The sequence below is a fragment of the Tursiops truncatus genome, chromosome 8 (genome assembly GCF_011762595.2).
Source record: "Tursiops truncatus isolate mTurTru1 chromosome 8, mTurTru1.mat.Y, whole genome shotgun sequence".
Taxonomy (NCBI): Eukaryota; Metazoa; Chordata; class Mammalia; order Artiodactyla; family Delphinidae; genus Tursiops; species Tursiops truncatus.
In genome coordinates, this window is record NC_047041.1 from 60,825,034 (window position 1) to 60,842,433 (window position 17,400).

General features: G+C 42.7%; 1 protein-coding gene across 1 annotated transcript in view; it reads left to right on the forward strand.

Moving 5' to 3' along the window:
- The first annotated feature begins 3,858 nt into the window (after nucleotides 1-3,858).
- The window catches only part of LOC101334013 (olfactomedin-like protein 1), a 386,099-nt gene continuing 372,557 nt past the window's right edge, over nucleotides 3,859-17,400 (forward strand). Inside the window, exons 1-3 of the mRNA XM_073807906.1 lie at nucleotides 3,859-3,891; nucleotides 4,205-4,378; nucleotides 6,551-6,653. Of these exons, the coding sequence (XP_073664007.1) occupies nucleotides 3,874-3,891; nucleotides 4,205-4,378; nucleotides 6,551-6,653 (295 nt within the window). The 5' untranslated portion in view covers nucleotides 3,859-3,873. The remainder of the gene's footprint in view (nucleotides 3,892-4,204; nucleotides 4,379-6,550; nucleotides 6,654-17,400) is intronic.

A 17,400-nucleotide genomic window follows, 5' to 3' on the forward strand; every position in this document is an offset into this window, starting at 1 on the left:
ATTTTATTGATTTGAGTCCTCTCCCTCTTTTTCTTGGTGAGTCTGGCTAATGGTTTATCAATTTTGTTTATCTTCTCAAAGAACCAGCTTTTAGTTTTATTGATCTTTGCTATTGTTTTCTTTGTTTCTATTTCATTTATTTCTGCTCTGATTTTTATGATTTCTTTCCTTCTGCTAACTTTGGGTTTTGTTTGTTCTTTTTTCTCTACTTCCTTTAGGTGTAAGGTTAGATTGTTTATTTGAGATTTTTCTTGTTTCTTGAGGTAGGATTTTATTCCTATAAAATTCCCTCTTAGAACTGCTCTTGCTGCATCCCATAGGTTTTGGATCGTCTTGTTTTCATTGTCATTTGTCTCTTGGTATTTTTTGATTTCCTCTTTGATTTCTTCAGTGATCTCTTGGTTATTTAGTAATGTATTGTTTAGCCTCCATGTGTTTTTGTTTTTTAGGTTTTTTTCCCTGTAATTCATTTCTAATCTCCTAGCATTGTGGTAAGAAAAGATGCTGGATATGATTTCAATTTTCTTAAATTAACTGAGGCTTGATTTGTGACCCAAGATGTGATCTATCCTGGAGAATGTTCTGTTGCAGTTGAGAAGAAAGTGTAATCTACTTTTTTTGGATGGAATGTCCTATAAGTATCAATTAAATCTATCTGGTCTATTGTGTCATTTAAAGCTTCTGTTTCCTTATTTATTTTCATTTTGGTTGACCTGTCCCTTTTTATAAGTGAGGTGTTAAAGTCCCCCACTATTATTGTGTTACTGTTGATTTCCTCTTTTACAGCTGTTAGCAGTTGCCTTATGTATTGAGGTGCTCCTATGTTGGGTGCATATGTATTTATAATTGTTATATCTTCTTCTTGGATTGATCCCTTGATCATTATGTAGTGTCCTTCTTTGTCTCTTGTAACATTCTTTATTTTAAAGTCTATTTTATCTGATATGAGTATTGCTACTCCAGCTTTCTTTTGATTTCCATTTGCATGGAATATCTTTTTCCATCCCCTCACTTGTGGACAGCATATATATGGGTCTTGTTTTTGTATCCATTCAGCAAGCCTGTGTTTTTTGGTTGGAGCATTTAATCCATTCACGTTTAAGGTAATTATCGATGTGTATGTTCCTATGACCATTTTCTTAATTGTTTTGGGTTTGTTTTTGTAGGTCCTTTTCTTCTCTTGTGTTTCCCACTTAGAGAAGTTCCTTTAGCATTTGTTGTAGAGCTGGTTTGGTGGTGCTGAATTCTCTTAGCTTTTGCTTGTCTGTAAAGCTTTTGATTTCTCCATCGAATCTGAATGAGATCCTTGCCGGGTAGAGTAATCTTGGTTGTAGATTCTTCCCTTTCATCACTTTAAGTATATCATGCCACTCCCTTCTGGCTTGTAGAGTTTCTGCTGAGAAATCAGCTGTTAACCTTATGGGAGTTCCCTTGTATGTTATTTGTTGTTTTTCCCTTGCTGCTTTCAATACTTTTTCTTTGTCTTTAATTTTTGCCAATTTGATTACTATGTGTCTTGGCGTGTTTCTCCTTGGGTTTATCCTGTATGGGACTCTCTGTGCCTCCTGGACTTGGGTGGCTATTTCCTTTCCCATGTTAGGGAAGTTTTCGACTATAATCTCTTCAAATTTAGTAAACTTATATAATTCATTTTAGAGTGTGGATTTGGTTTTCCTGCAGCCATCCAGGGGGATCATAAGCGGCTGTAAGAATGTATATAAAACTTGAAAAATCCTGCCATGCAATTCTGATATGAAATTCATGGGTAGGCATATTGTGTGATAATGAAATTTCAGTTTTTGGAGTCTCCATAATGTGGATTTGAATCTTGATTCCATCATTTGCTAGCTCTGTGACCTTGATCAGGTGACTTAGGCCTCAGAGTTTGTGTTCCCATCTAAAAGTCAGGATGATAATAACAATATCTATTTCAAATGGTTGATTCAGTTAAAAGAAACATATAAAGCACAGCAGACACTATGTAGTGCAGAGCAAGTACTCAAGAAATGTTGGCTATAAATGGGCAGTCTGGAAAGACCACATGGGATGTAATATAGATTGATCAGACCTACCCATCCTCATATGCAGGAAACAAAATCAAGGTGTAGATCTGATTGCAGCCACCAGAGTTGGTGAAAGCACAGTGCCAGTGCTGGTCTTTCAGCGACTTGGGCCATTCAGCTTCTGCACGTGGACTCTGTGCTCTCACCTGGACCCACTGAAACCACCTGCAGAGGAGGGCAATGTTGTGGGCAGGGCTCAGGAGTGACATGGCCCATCACTACCACTGATTACCTGTGTGACCTTAGGAAGACTACTTTATTTTTGTGCTTATGCTACCTCAGTTGAAAAGCGGCGATAGTTAATAACAGTACTCTCCTCATAGGTTGTTATGTAGATTATATGAGCTAATCTGTTTAGAGCATTTTTGTTTTGTTTTGTTTTGTTTTGTTTTACATCTTTATTGGAGTATAATTGCTTTACAATGGTGTGTTAGTTTCTGCTTTATAACAAAGTGAATCAGCTATACATATACATATATCCCCATATCTCTTCCCTCTTGCGGCTCCCTCGCTCCCACCCTACCTATCCCACCCCTCTAGGTGGTCACAAAGCACGGAGCTGATCTCCCTGTGCTATGTGGCTGCTTCCCACTAGCTGTCTACCTTACATTTGATAGTGTATATATGTCCATGCCTCTCTCTCACTTTGTCACAGCTTACCCTTCCCCCTCCCCATATCCTCAAGTCCATTCTCTGTTTAGAGCATTTTTAAGAGTGTTTGGCACATAGCATGAACTCAAAAAACTATAGTAAAAATAATAGGAATATGATAATTATCATGATAACGTTCAAACAGACCTGTAGAATTCCAAAGTCTACTTTTCCTGATAAAAGCTTTGCAGAGTGGATTTATGGAAAGAAAATGAGAAGAAGAAAATTAGGAGCAGATAGGTTAGAGGTGGGAGAGAAAAGTCAAGAAAATTTGCAATGGGGATAACTCAAAGTATAAGCAGTACTAAAAGGGTGAAGTTTTGAATAACGAATGCAAGATAGAAGAAGAAAGCTTCAATATGGAAATATAATATTCAACCCAGAAGTTGTATCAAAAAAACTCTTGCATTAAGTGATCCCTCAATAGACATTTGAAAAAAAAAAAGGACATTTGATGAATTGACTGGTTAATTAAATGTGATTTAGTACTAAACACTTTAGCCAATAACCTGAAGCCTGGCTCTTTGGACAGAGTGAGGGCTGAGAATAACATGAGGTCTTCTTATGATCTTCTGAATAAGGCTAGAGGCAATAAAATGGATGCTTCTCTGTCTCTGTGTTTCTGTGTGTGTGTATACACAGAGATTATTGTCAAAGCTATTTGTTGCTAAGCAAAGATAATGAAAGGGATTGTTGAAACTCTAAGTGCTTAATAGCTTAATATGGTTACCCATAAACATTCATGTCCACCTCTTCTCTTAATAAACAGGTACCTGAGTGCAGGTCAACCTGCTCTTCATCCATTTTCAGCACTGAGGAGGGAGGGAAGCTTGCTGTGGAAAATAAGGAAAGGTGTGGGTTATTTGGAATCTTTTCTTCTGGCACTTCTTTAGCTAGTTGGACATTCCATGACCCCTGTGACACAGTCTAGCCAATTTTGGACTCCATCATCTTCTCTCTTTCCAGCATCCAGAGAGACTCCAGCTGTTTCCCAGACCTGTCCAGGGTGAACGACATCACCCACTTTGAAAGGCAGCTCCAGGGATGCAAAATGTATTTTTTAAAAAGTTATTTGGTGAGGGAAGGTCCTGAGGTCCAAGTTTCTCTCAGTCAGCGCAAATCTGACCTCTGCTCTGTCCTCTGGCCTCGTTCTGAAAAGATGAACAAATGGAGAACCGTGAGTATCTACTAAGAAGCAGAGGAGTGCCAGGTCCTCTGACCCGGATCATCACCTTCTGTTCCATTCAGTATATCCTTTTATGGTGTATCTGTTAAACAGTAAAGCTAATAAATCTCTACTTTCTTTAAAGTCAAAGAAATTGGAATTAGAACTTTGTAATTGGCAACCATAAAACTGGGAAGGAACCCACACAGCCTAGGAAGGAAGAATAAAGAGAAAGCAGAACCACCCGCTTCTTGGTGCAATGATAGCAGACACGTGGACAACGTGGAGTTACACAATCCAAATTTGCTTTCATTTCATCTCTCAGGAAAAGCTTACTACAAACAGGGAAGGACCAAGCTCACAGGAGACAGATGCCCAAGATGAGAGAGCGGTTATTATGGAACACGAACCCAGTTTGTCTCTTGGTCCAAGTGAATTATACTTCAGGCTCTGGAGCAAGTGTGAGGATGAATCCCTGTCTGGGATAATTAAGCAGGAGGTTTGTGAGTATTTCACGGGAGTAATTGCTGGGAGAGAGCATGGGCTTACTAAGAATAAGTCATGCCAGTTGAATCTTATTTTCTTTTGCTAAAGGCGACTACCTGGCAAGGAACTGAATCAAACAAAGTGCCAATTAATAGGAAGTTCTGCCATTAGGAATCCCAAACCACTTCCCAAGTACAGAATCTAGGTCTTGGGAGTAGGAGTGACAATATGGTCTAAGAATGGCATGAAAGACTTATGGGACTTCTATTTTTCCAGCTTTATGGAGGAATAAAGATAAAATTGTATATATTTAAAGTGTACATGATGATTTGATATACATATGCATCTTGAAATGATTACCAAGGTTAAGATCAAGTTAACACATCCATCACCTTTTAACTTTTTATTAAACTTTATTTTTTTGTGGTGAGAGTGTTTAAGAGTTACTCTCAGTACAGTCAACATGTGTACATTGGATCTTTATAACAGAATTTGTACCCTTTGACCTACATGTCCCCATTTTACCCATCCCTAACCCCTAGCAACCATCATTCTACTGTTTCTATGAAGATCGTAGAAACATAGAAAATCAAGAAGGATTTTCTTCTTTTTAAAAGGTTGAATAATATGCCATTGTGTATGAGTGTGTGTGTCTGTGTGTGTGTGTATATATATATATATATATATATATACAATATTTTCTCTATCCATTCATCCATTCATGGACACCTAGTTTGTTTCCATGTCTTGGCTATTTTGAATATGCTGCAATGGACATGGGGGTGAAGATATTTCTTCAAGTTAGTGATTTCATTTCCTTCAGATAAATACCCAGAAGTGGGATAGCTGGATCATACGGCAGTTCTATTTCTAATTTTTTGAGGAACAGCCATAGTTCCATAGTTGCTGCCTCAATTTACATTCCCACCAACAGTGCGCCAGGATTCCTTTTCCTACGTCCCTGCCAATCACCATTCTGATACTGGAATATCACTTCCACACATTTTGTTGGTTAAAATAAAACTCTCCTAAATAAAATAAAACTGTCCTAAAACTCTGGGCTTGCAATTCTAAGTGTCATCAGGGGCTCACCACGTATAACCCAGGTCAGTTTTTGGAACTTCTATGGCTTTCATTCTTTCTCATTCCATTAGCTGCAGTCATGTCAGTTCACACCTGAAATGGTTTTCAAATTTGCTCCTCCTCACCATTACTCCACCAGCCCTATAGCATCCACACTCTCGCCCCCACTTCTCTAAGAGTTCCCTCCTTTCAAAGACCAGCTTCTCAGCTGCATGGCACAGAGCAGCTCAGCTCGGTGCTTTGTGACCACCTAGAGCAGTGGGATAGGGAGGGTGGGAGGGAGACTCAAGAGGGAGGGGAGATGTGGGGATATATGTATACACAGAGCTGATTCACTTTGTTATACGGCAGAAACTAACACAACATTGTAAAGCAATTATACTCCAATAAAGGTGTTTAAAAAAAAAAAAAGACCAGCTTCTGCTCTACCTCCTCCGAAGGCTCTCTCTCTCTCAGTGAATTTATTTTCCCTCCTAGTTTTCCTAGGGCAGAGAGCCTACTTGCCTTTTCACAACTCTCTGAAGTTAGCTTTACCTTTACAATTCTGCATTTTCTCTGCTATTCTAATGTAAGGTCCTTGAGGCCCCAGCGCCGTGTACAGCAGTATTCTAAAGCTTGTCTGTTGGGTGAACACTCTTTGGCATTCTGAACTACCTTTCTGCACAATATGATTTGCTATGAGATATCCCTAGCAACAGCACAGCCTTACGGCTAAAAGTGTCAGTTGTACAGATTCTACTCTGTTTTAGAGCAGGACAATAGTGTTAAGTAAAGGCAAAAAAAAAAAAAAAAAAAACAGTCAAGGTTCCCTGCCTCCCCACCTATGAACTTGGACAGGTGCTACTTTCCTGAGTCTCAGGTTTGTCATTGGTAAAATGAGCATAATAGTTATACAGACCTTGCTGGGCTATCGAGGGAATTAAATGAGATTATATAGCTAAAAGATCTGTGGCACAGTGCGCACACACACACACACACACACACACACACACACACACACACACGAGTTCAGTATTTCCTGGTTATCTCTACGCTTATTGCCTGAAAGGCTGAAGAGGTGGGTGTATGAGAGGTGCCCTATGTTCCCTTACAAACATTCCAGATTCTGTGCTACTCTTCCTTGGTGGATGCTGGAGAATCAACTGGCCATCCTCAGGTTTCCAATCAGTTGCTTAGAAGACCAGCCAGGGTCTACGAAGCTCCAGGTAAGTCCCAGCGTCTTTCTCAGGAGCCATTTATTTGACCTTAGTTCTGATCTGAGAGTCTCCACCTTTTCCAAATCACCAAGGTGGTCGAAAAGGCCCTGCGGTTGAGAAATGTTTCCTTTGTTGGAGAATCTCAGCCCCAGACCCCGCATTTGGGCGTGTAGCATCTTTAGGCCCATGGCTTATGCCCAGACTGCGCTTTTCAAGTTCAAAGCCGGGACTCGGTTCTCCAGATCTGGCGGGTGTGGTTCAGACTGCACGTTTCGCTCAACGCACCCAAGAACATGTTTTGGACTCCCGCGGCGAGGGGCGGTGGGAGAGGGTATGGGTTTGCATCGGGACAGGGCGCGCACCCGCACACACGCTCCAAACCTGGGCGTGGTCGCCCTGAGCACGAGGTCCCGAGCCGAGTCCCGCGCTCCTCTAGGAGCCCGCGAGCGCCCCCCTTCCCCCGCCGGCGCTCAGGCAGGGGCCGCCGGGATCCTACCCCTTGGCGCGCACCCCTGACCCGCCCCGCCCCGCGGCGGCCACGAGGGGCGGGCGGAGCGCTAGGAGAGAGGCGCGTTGGGCTGTGCGGCGCCGCCTCTCCTCCTTGCCGGGGGAGGGACGGAGGGGCAGGGCGGGAGAGAAAGAAAGCCCGACTGACCGGCTGGCCAAGAGCTGCATGCAACCGGTGGGAGGCCGGGCCGGCTGGGGCTGGGGCTTGGGCTCGGGCCGTTTCTCGGCGGGTCCCTGGCGGCGAGCGCGGACGGCCCGGAGGCGGCGGCTCTGAGCTGGCAGGCGGAGGGTTGTCTCCCGCGCCCGCCTGCCGGGCTCGGTCCGAGGATGCGGGGGGGCGATGCCCGGGGCCAGGGACGCGCTCTGTCACCAGGCGCTGCAGCTGCTGGCCGAGCTCTGTGCCCGCGGGGCCCTGGAGCACGACAGCTGCCAGGATTTCATCTACCACCTGCGGGACCGCGCCAGACCCCGGCTCCGAGACCCAGGTGAGTGTCGCCGCCGCTGCCGGGCGCGACCGGAGGGCCCCGGGCTGGGAGTTGGGGCCGCACCGGGCCCTGAGGCAGGAGAACGACACGGACTGGAGGGAGGAGGGCGGGTGACCACCGAGCTAGGGGAGGGCACCAGGAACTAGCGCACGGTGGCCTGATGCTGAACCCGGGCAGGGACCCCGGCGGAGGCTGCTGCATGGAGGCCGGGACCGGGTGGGCTGGCGCGGGGTTGGAGGCACCACGCCCGTCACCTGCGCTTCTGTCACCGGGGCTCCTGGGGGCGGCTCCCGAGCTCCGAGCTCCACTTCCCGGGCTCTGCGCTCCGGGCGAGGAGAGGCCGCGGCGCTCTCGCGAGCCATGGGAAGGGGGACGAGGCCAGAGGAAACTCTGGGAAGTTGGGAGTTGGGGACGGCCCCGGGCTGCGGTTGAATCCCACCGGGCGCTCCCCATCCTCTTCCCGGATTGCCCATTTCCTGTCCTTGGTCTGGGGTGAGAAGGGAGGGGCGGGAGCCGACGTTGGGCCGGGGACTGAGAGCTCCGGGTCCTGGACAGCCGGGCCTGAACCCGTTCCCTCCGGGTCTCTCGGCGTGGAGGCGGCCTGGGCCTGGGCTCCCGGCTCAACCAGATTCCGCCACCGGGCACACGAAGGTCAATGGGCTCACGGGTCATGGCTTGTGCACCTACAGTTATTCCTAGTGAAAGTTTCGAAGCTCCTAACTTTGGAAAGTTCATTTATTTTGGCCTTTGACCAGTTAAGATAGGAAGAGGGAGTTTTAGTGGAGCCGTTTGCCTTCCCCGAGGGTCCTGGGTCTCCCACATCTTCTCATCCACTGCTGGTTACTGAAAGACATATTCCTTCCAAATGTTTACTTGAGATTCTTCTCACCATGAGGAATCATTTTCTCGAATAGTCTCTCAACCTGAGTACTAAAAAAAAGGCATGTTGTGGTTGGATTGTTAAAGTTGGGGTAAGAAAAGGGCCCTTCCCCTGATATTCCTGTGTATAAATATTGGAAATGAGCTGTTGGTGTGCAAAGTATCCAGTACGAATTTACCTCATTTTAAGCCAATCCATTATATAAAAATTCATTTACCCAAGGATAAATTAGAGAATTATTTGATTCATAAAGAGGTATACACTGAGCCTGACTTCAATAGCATTTCCTTGATAGTATATCCAAAACGGGTCTGTGGGGTGAAGAGAAGTCATCTAATAAAAGTTTATATCAGATTTTCCCTACTCAAAGGCGTTTTTTTTTTGTAAAAGAAAGATTATTGCTCCGCATTGCCTGTGGTTACATTAATTAAGTTTATGGGATGATCACTAATGTGTTACTTCAAAGTGGAGAATTAAGTCAAGAAATATTGTTGATTTCCAGTGATTTCCCCGGAGGTTTAATGCCCAGCCTTTGTGCGCCTCCTTGCTGGACTGATGTGCTGCACAGACTGCAGACAGGAATAAGAGCACTTCATTCATGAACTGGGGGCCCAGAATGGTGTCCTCACTGGGGAAAGTTCTGTCCTTAAGCAGCAGGAACAAGAAATCATCTAGCTTGCTTCACCCGAAGGAAGTGTTAGTGTTGAAACGTGCCGCTGCTTTGCCTGTTGACTGTGCCAGGAGTTCCCACTGTTACTGCACATGAGCGGTCCTCTTTGGCTTTACAAGAGAAGATGGATGAGGCCTCTCGCCGAGTTGCATGTTTAACACTCCACATCTTTTTGGCTGATTTTGTGCCTCTGCTCCTCTTAATCTTCGAGCTAGATCCCATGTTCTAAAGTTTTCCTCAGCCCCTGCACTGGGAAGCCCTTGAGGAAGAATCACGGAGAAGACTCCTTACAAAAGACACATCTGATTCCTTGGCTGAGAAATAGCCGCAGATAAAGAGTATGCCGTGCTGCTCTCTGAGTTCCTGAAAGCACTGCTCTGCTTTCTTAAACTAGGGCACAGTGGCTTTGAGGTAGCCCCATGACCCTCGTGATCTTTGATTTGGGTCAGGCAGTAGCCTGTTCACGAGGCAGGCGTGGGGAGGGGGACCGTGAGTGCAAGGTCAGAGGAACTGAGGCTGAAGCCCACATCCAAAGTGTGCCCTCTCTTCCAGGGCAGTGCGACTCAGGCCAGCATCTCTCTTCCAGGGCAGTGCAACTCAGGCCAGCATCTCTCTTCATCTCCCTCCTTCCTCTCCTTGCCCACATTAACTCTTACATCAGATGCATTTGTCTGCATCCCTGTAAAGCTGTTTGGTTGCCCAAGCCAAGAGTGCCTTTAACTTCCGAGCCCTAAAAGCTGAGTGGTTGGAGTAGCTGCACCGCCCAAAGCTGTGAATGGCGCTGCTGCTGCAGTGTAGTGGGACCCGGCACAACCATGCCTAGCAGCAGCCCTAGCATGTGGGTCCCTAGAGAGTCGTCTCTGTAAATGCGTGACTTCCTTTTCTGTAAAGGAACCCACATGAATGCCATGTTTCAGCTTTTTCTGCCCATTGTTCATCCCTGGCTACCCAGTGGTAGCTAGGTTTTCTCAAGCTCAACTGAGGAACTTTGGTTTTGAAAGGAGAAACCAGATATAATTCCCTGTGGACAGCAGAGTGATACCACATCTAGGATGTTTGTTCATTTTTTCAGTGGTGGGATAAGCCTGGGTCACAAATCAGTGGGCTATCAGAAAGGTTATTCTTTGCCCAGGTAGTTGCAGTGCTCTGATGTAGGAGTACAGTCCTTAGTCTTCCCTAACTTGGTATTGAGAGAGAATTTGATGAGGCTAAGTCATAAATTGGAACTGGAATACCTCACCCAGTCCTTCATCTGTACCAACTATGGAAAGTAAAATGTGGATCTTTAAGCTGAGGGTGAGCACTTTTCCATAGAGAGCAATTAGAATCCTTCTGTTAGGTGTCATTATGTTGTTTCGTATATTGGCAATGTCCGGCATAAACTCGTGAATCTCAGCGAATAGCCTTCACAGCAGAGGGAAGAGCAAGTGCAAAGGTCAGGAGATAGGAGCGTCCTTGATGTGATGCAACGAATAGTTGAGTTCCAGGGTGACTGGTGCAGAGTGAGTAAGATAGAGAATGACAAGAAATACGGTTAACGGTTGGAGGGGGAAGATCATGTATGGCCTTCTAAACCATTATAAGGACTTTGGTTTTTACTCTGAACGAGAAGGGTTTTAACAGAGAAGCGGCAACTCCCTGGCTGCTGTGTTGAGAAAATGCTGTTGAAGTTCAAGAGTAAAGACAGGGAATCTTGTTAGCAGGTTTACTCTAGTAACCCAGACAAAGGGGATAGTGGACATCAGTTTGAAGATACAGCACTAGGATTTGTTGATGGAATGGAGGTGAGTGGTGAGAGAAGAGGAGTTAAGGGTGACCCCAAGGCTTTTTTTTTTTTTTTTTTTTTACGGTACGTGGGCCTCTCACTGTTGTGGCCTCTCCCGTTGCGGAGCACAGGCTCTGGGCGCGCAGGCTCAGCGGCCACGGCTCACGGGCCCAGCCGCTCCGCGGCATGTGGGATCTTCCCGGACCAGGGCACGAACCCGTGTCCCCTGCATCGGCAGGCGGACTCTCAACCACTGCGCCACCAGGGAAGCCCCCCAAGGCTTTTTGACCTAAGCAACTCCATTTACTGCATAGGGTAAGACTTAAGGAGGAGCAGAGTTGGAGTGGGGAGGAAAATAAGGAAGTTTTTGTTTTATTAAAAATTTTTTTGTTTTATTAAAGATTTTTTTGTGTGTGTACATATTAGATGTGCGATGTCTCTAAGTTCAATGTCTCCCTGAAGTATGGGAGTCTTCTTTAACGTTATCAACTGGTCAGTGCTCATACTTTGTAACTGGGGACTTCACTCTCTCTCCTCAGGAGGGCCAGTTGATTGTAGGACAGCAGTTATTAAAAGGTCTTTCCTTGCGTGGAATGAAAAGCTCAATTTAACTTCTACTTGTTGACCTCGATTATACTTATTGCAGTCAAAAAAGAATTCGTCTCCTCCATTTGGCTATTAGGGGGTAGCGATTGTAACTTTTCTCATCCTTTTGTTTCCGCATCTGGAAAAGAAAAGAAGATTGGATCGAATGATTTCTAAGTTTCAACTATGTTTTATTATTTTCCTTGTAAGTCTTTTCTTCTGAAGGGTGCCAGCTACATCTGTGCCAAGCACTTTATGCAGGTTGTTTCCTTTAATCCTCTTAACATCTTCTAAGACCTCGCTGCTCAAAGTGTTCGACTGTGTGCCAGACCTACCAATGTGAATCTGTGTCTTAACAGGATCCTCAGGTGATTCACAGGCACATTAACGTCTGAGAAGCATTGCCAAAAGAGATTGGTATATCTGAATAAATTGAAGTGCAGAGAGCTAAACTAGCCCAAGGCCGTGGGTTCCATTTAAGAAAAAGAGTTGAGCCTAAGTCAAAGTAGCTTCTAGGTAAACACATCACATATACTAAGAATCTAGGAGTTGTTGTCAATGAAAATTTGCTAGATTTTTTTTTTCATTTAGATGTCCTCTCTCTGTTCTGTTTTTGTATCATGGATTTAATCTCTAAGTGTAGGTTAAATTCTATGCAGTTATACAGATTTTGCTCAATATTTTTATTTTTACTTTTTAAAATTGAAGTATCGTTGATTTACAATGTTGTGTTAGTTTTAGGTGTACAGCAAAGTGATGTAGTTTTATACACACACACACCAATATAGTCTTTTTCAGATTATTTTCCATTCTAGGTTATTACAAGATACTGAATATAGTTCCCTGTGGTATACAGTAGGTCCCTGTGTTTGTCTATCTTTATATATAATAGTGTATATCTGTTAATCCCAAACTCCTAATTTATTCCTCCCTCTTTGGTTACCATAAGTTTGTTTTCTATGTCTGTGTCTGTGAGTCTATTTCTGTTTCATAAATAAATTCATTTGTATCTTTTAAAAAAATCCCACATAGAAGTGATATTATATGATACTTGTCTTTCTCTTTCTGACTTACTTCAGTTAGTATAATATTCTCTAGGTCCATCCATGTTGCTGCAAAAGGCATTATTTCATTCTTTTTTATGAATGAGTGGTACTCCACTATATATATATATATATAAAATATATCACATCTTCTTTATCCTTTCATCTGTCGATGCACATTGCTCAGTATCTTGGTCATGAATTCTTTTATTCGGGATACTGGTTTTCCATTGACATTCCAGCTTTGTATTTCTAGGGATTTTTTTCTTCATTTTCTGGTGAACTAGAGGATGTTCACTTGGTCAGGGTGTCAAATAGAGCTTTACGACACATCACTGATGACCCCTCCTTACGACACATCACTGATGATGACCCCTCTTTCTAAGTAGATGTTAACCCTAGTCAGGAGAAGCTTTCTCTAGACTGGTTTTCAACCTTGGTTGCGTATTAGAAACATTTAGGGAGCTCTGAAAAACAAACAAACAAAAATAAAACAAACAAGAAACTACCAATGGCTGAGCTCTATCCTGACCAATTAAATTGGAACCGCTGGGGGTGGGGCCTGCTATCGGTATATTTTTATATAAGTTCCTCTCTTGGTTGTAATGTGCACCAGGTGGAAGACAACTGTTGAGGCCAATAAGTGAAGGATGAACCCACCTAACTCTTCTCAGCTCAGCTCACATTTCTTTTTTGCAAAATTAGGAAAGATGGTATCAAGTCGGGGGCCTTGACTGTTACCTTGTACAGTCATCACCCAAATCAACTAAGTGATTCTTAGCTTTCTTTTGATAATATTACCCCCAATTTTTATTTGAAGGACTCTATAAAAATATCATGAGAATCTATTATATCCACTCAATTTGGGGGAAAAAAAGAACAAATTGAGAAAATCATGTCCAAAGTATTTCATTGAAAGGCCAGAATGTGGAACCGTCACTAGTGTCACCTTATATTGATTTAGAATGAAATAACTTATAAAAAGGTGTACATGTAAGATAATAATTAAATGCAGTTCCTAAGGAAAAATCTCCAAAATAATCATTGAGATTAAACTTTAACCTTAATTCAGATTTTCAAAGATAGTCAAGTGAAAAATCATCCTTAAAACACTGGATTTTTATGAATAGACATTGGTGTGATTATGCACAATGGGATTAATTTTTAAAAATTAATGTTAATTGCAATCAGGAACTAGAGAGTCTTCTAAGGAATGAGTGGCATATTGGATGCACAATATGTGAAGATTTAATTTGCATTACTTCAGTGACATTTTAGGGCTTCTTCATAAATATTTTATTTAAACAAGTGTGTTTTCATCTCCACGGGATTCCTCTACATGGACCAGTGAGTGGTTTAGTCATGAGGTAATTATCAAGAGGGAAAAACAAAAGCAAATTGTGGTAAAGGCATCACAGGCAGCCCTGTGGCCAGCTGCCTCTTTCAGAATAAACAATCAAAAGCGAACTTCTTGATGTGGGCTAAACTCTCAAGGAAAACTTAAGCTGACACTTAAGGGAAATCATCCTAAAATTCCCTCTTATGTATAGAGCACAGGCATTGCTTTCATTGTAAGAGCATACTGGCACTTTTGTGTTTGTGTGTGCTCCTGGGCTTTCTCATGTGGTTGGCTTAAAAAAAAAAATCATAATCCCTTCCTAAGTGACTTACTTGAGGGAACTAACAAGTTCATGTGCTCAGGTGTGTAGAGAAAGGGAGGAGCTTAGTGGGGGACATCAGTGAGAGAGCAGTCTCCCTTTCCAAAAGATAAGTATGGAGTATGTATTATTACTTTCTAAATGAAATCACAATTTGAGCCATAAATGTTCACCACGACTTTTTCTTTTCAAGTTTTGCACTGGGTTGGCTTGAAGTATGGCTTTAAACCAAGGCAAACCCCAGCAACTTGGCTTTGCAGATCTCCTTGAAATATTCATGTGTCCTCGTGCATGTATTTTATCACACCAAAACTTTTATACCAACACTGATAGAACTGCACTCGAAAGAAAAAAAAAAAAATCTCACCCAGGAAATCAAGATGACAGAGTGGAATAAGCAAGAGCTTTGGAGTCAGAATCTGATCCTGCCCTTACTAGCTTTATTGACCTTGGGCAAAATATTTAACTCTTCGCTTTATTCATCTGTAGAACGGGACGGGGGGAGGCTGTTGCAGCACAGTGTGCAGAGTAAGTGCTCCAGTAACTGCTCAGTAAATGGATTTGGTGGTAGTAGTATCACCTGTCCACGCTTCCCCTCCTCTGTGATCCATGGGCACGTGCATGTTTCACCTATTTATGCAGGCATACCTTGGAGATGTTGCAGGTTTGATTCCAGACCGCCACAGTAAAGTGAGACACATGAATTTTTTGCTTTCCCAGTGTATATAAAAGTTATGTTTACACCATACTGTGGTCTCTTCAGTGTACAACAGCATTATGTCTTTAAAAAAAGTATGTAATTTAAAAATACTTTATTGCTAAAAAACACTAACCATCATCTGAGACTTCAGCGAGTCATAATTTATTTGCAGTAGTAACCTCAAAGATTACTGGTCACCATAACAAATATAATAATCATGAAAAAGTTTGAAATATTGGGAGAATTACCAAAATATGACAGAGATATGAAGTGAGCAAAACAAATATAATAGTCATGAAAAAGTTTGAAATATTGGGAGAATTACCAAAATATGACAGAGACATGAAGTGAGTGCTGTTGGAAAAATGGCCTGATAGACTTGCTCGATGCAGGGTTGCCACAAACCTTCAATTTGTAAAAAAAAAAAAAAAAAAATGCCATATCTGTGAAGCACAATAAAGCAAGGTATGCCTGAAATTATTCATAAACAAAATTTACTATTCTACTTTTTTGTAAACTTAACTTTTTATCACCACTTATTAGCTGTATGACCCTGGAAAGTTATTCAATCCCTGTGTCTTAGTTTTCTCATGAATAAAATGGAGTGCTATTACCCAAATAAAATACAGGATGCCCAGTTCAATTTGAATTTCAGATAAACAACAGATATCTATTGTTTATCTGAAATTCAAACGGAATTGGGCATCTTATATTTTTATTTGTTAAATCTAGCAACCCTACATTAGTACTTATCTCATAACGCATGTGAAATACTTACCGTAGTACTGCGCACGTAGAAAATGCTCAATAAATACTAGCCATTATTACTATTATTATTATAATTTTCCATGATGAACAGTCATTATTGTGCAATTGTTGTGATTATATATTCCAGAAGGTAGAGAAATCTTTTTTTACTTAACGTTTCTTTTGGGGTAGTTCTAGCATCTGATTTTTTATTACTACAAATAATATTTTACATCTATAGTACCCTACTCCCTTTTGGGAAAATTTCTTAGTAGTTAATTATCACCAGTGGGTTCCAATTGCTTTCCAGTATATCTATGCCAGTTAGCCCTGCTACATATCAACAGTCAGTCTACTACCATCAGGTGGTATAATGTGAACAAAAGGTTGCTAATGTAACAGGGTTTAAGTAGCTACCTGGTTGTTGTTTCAACTTGCATGTTTTGTTTGTAGTGTTGAATGTTTTTAATATTTTAAAGCAATTTATATTTCCTGTTATGTGAATTTTGTGTGTTTATTCTCTACCACGTACAAATTTATTTTTTGAGAATCTTAATGTATTTCTTACCAGTTTGCATTAGTTGGACCATAAATATTCTGTCAGATTAACTTAGAGAAGGAGCATTGTATAGTCAATGGACTCGGGTTGTCTGACTATAATCAGTCCATTACACTAGACTGCCTTTTATAATGTTAGGAGTGCGTCAAGAAATAGGGATTCATTCTTTCCAAGGCAAAATGCTGCCTTTATGTATGTGAAATATGAAAAAAAAATTGCTGTTATATAACTTGAATCTTTTTCCTTTTTTCCCCCTCTTTCCAACTCCCCTCCCTTCCTAGCACTTTACTACTATAGCCACACTGATCTGATCACTCTTCTAATTATAATTAAGTTGAATTCAAAAAACATCCATCGAGTGCCTCTTAAGTGCCAGGTACTAGGTTAGGCATCACTGATTCAAAGATACATTAGAGGGCTTCCCTGGTGGCGCAGTGGTTGGGAGTCCGCCTGCCAATGCAGGGGACACAGGTTCATGCCCCGGTCCGGGAAAATCCCACATGCCGCGGAGCGGCTGGGCCCATGAGCCATGGCCGCTGGGCCTGCACGTCCGGAGCCTGTGCTCCGCAACGGGAGAGGCCACAACAGTGAGAGGCCCGCATACCGCAAAAAAAAAAAACCCCCCCCCCCACACACAAAAGATACATTAGACATGGTTACTGCCCCTGTGGAACTGAGATAAAACAATAATTGCAATTAATAAAATAAAGATTGGAAGGGAGATATTACTGAATACAGTTCAGAAAAAGAGGAGAGAAGTAATTAGCTGACTTGAGTGGATCTGTAGAGAATTCCTGAAGAAGGTGATTCTTGGGCAGAGCACTTTGCCTGGAATGTGTGGGTGGGAAGGACATTCTCGGAATTTACAAACGTTCTAGGACAGGAGAGAATGGATCTTTGGCAGTAGTAAGTGGAGGAGGGTGTGTTGGTAATGTTGAGAGATGAGTCTGCTCTTGTGAACCCTGGTCATCAGATCATGGAAGTCCTTGTTTGCCATTGTCAAAGTCCCACGGAGGACTTGGGTTAGAGTACTCTGATGCAGAAATCTTGAAGGAAGTACAGTTTACTGCGATGAGCCCAAAGGATCCATTCTCAGCAAAGTAGACCAGGAGATTCCAGGATGGGGGAAATCCTGTGAGTTCGCTTCTCAAGTCTTC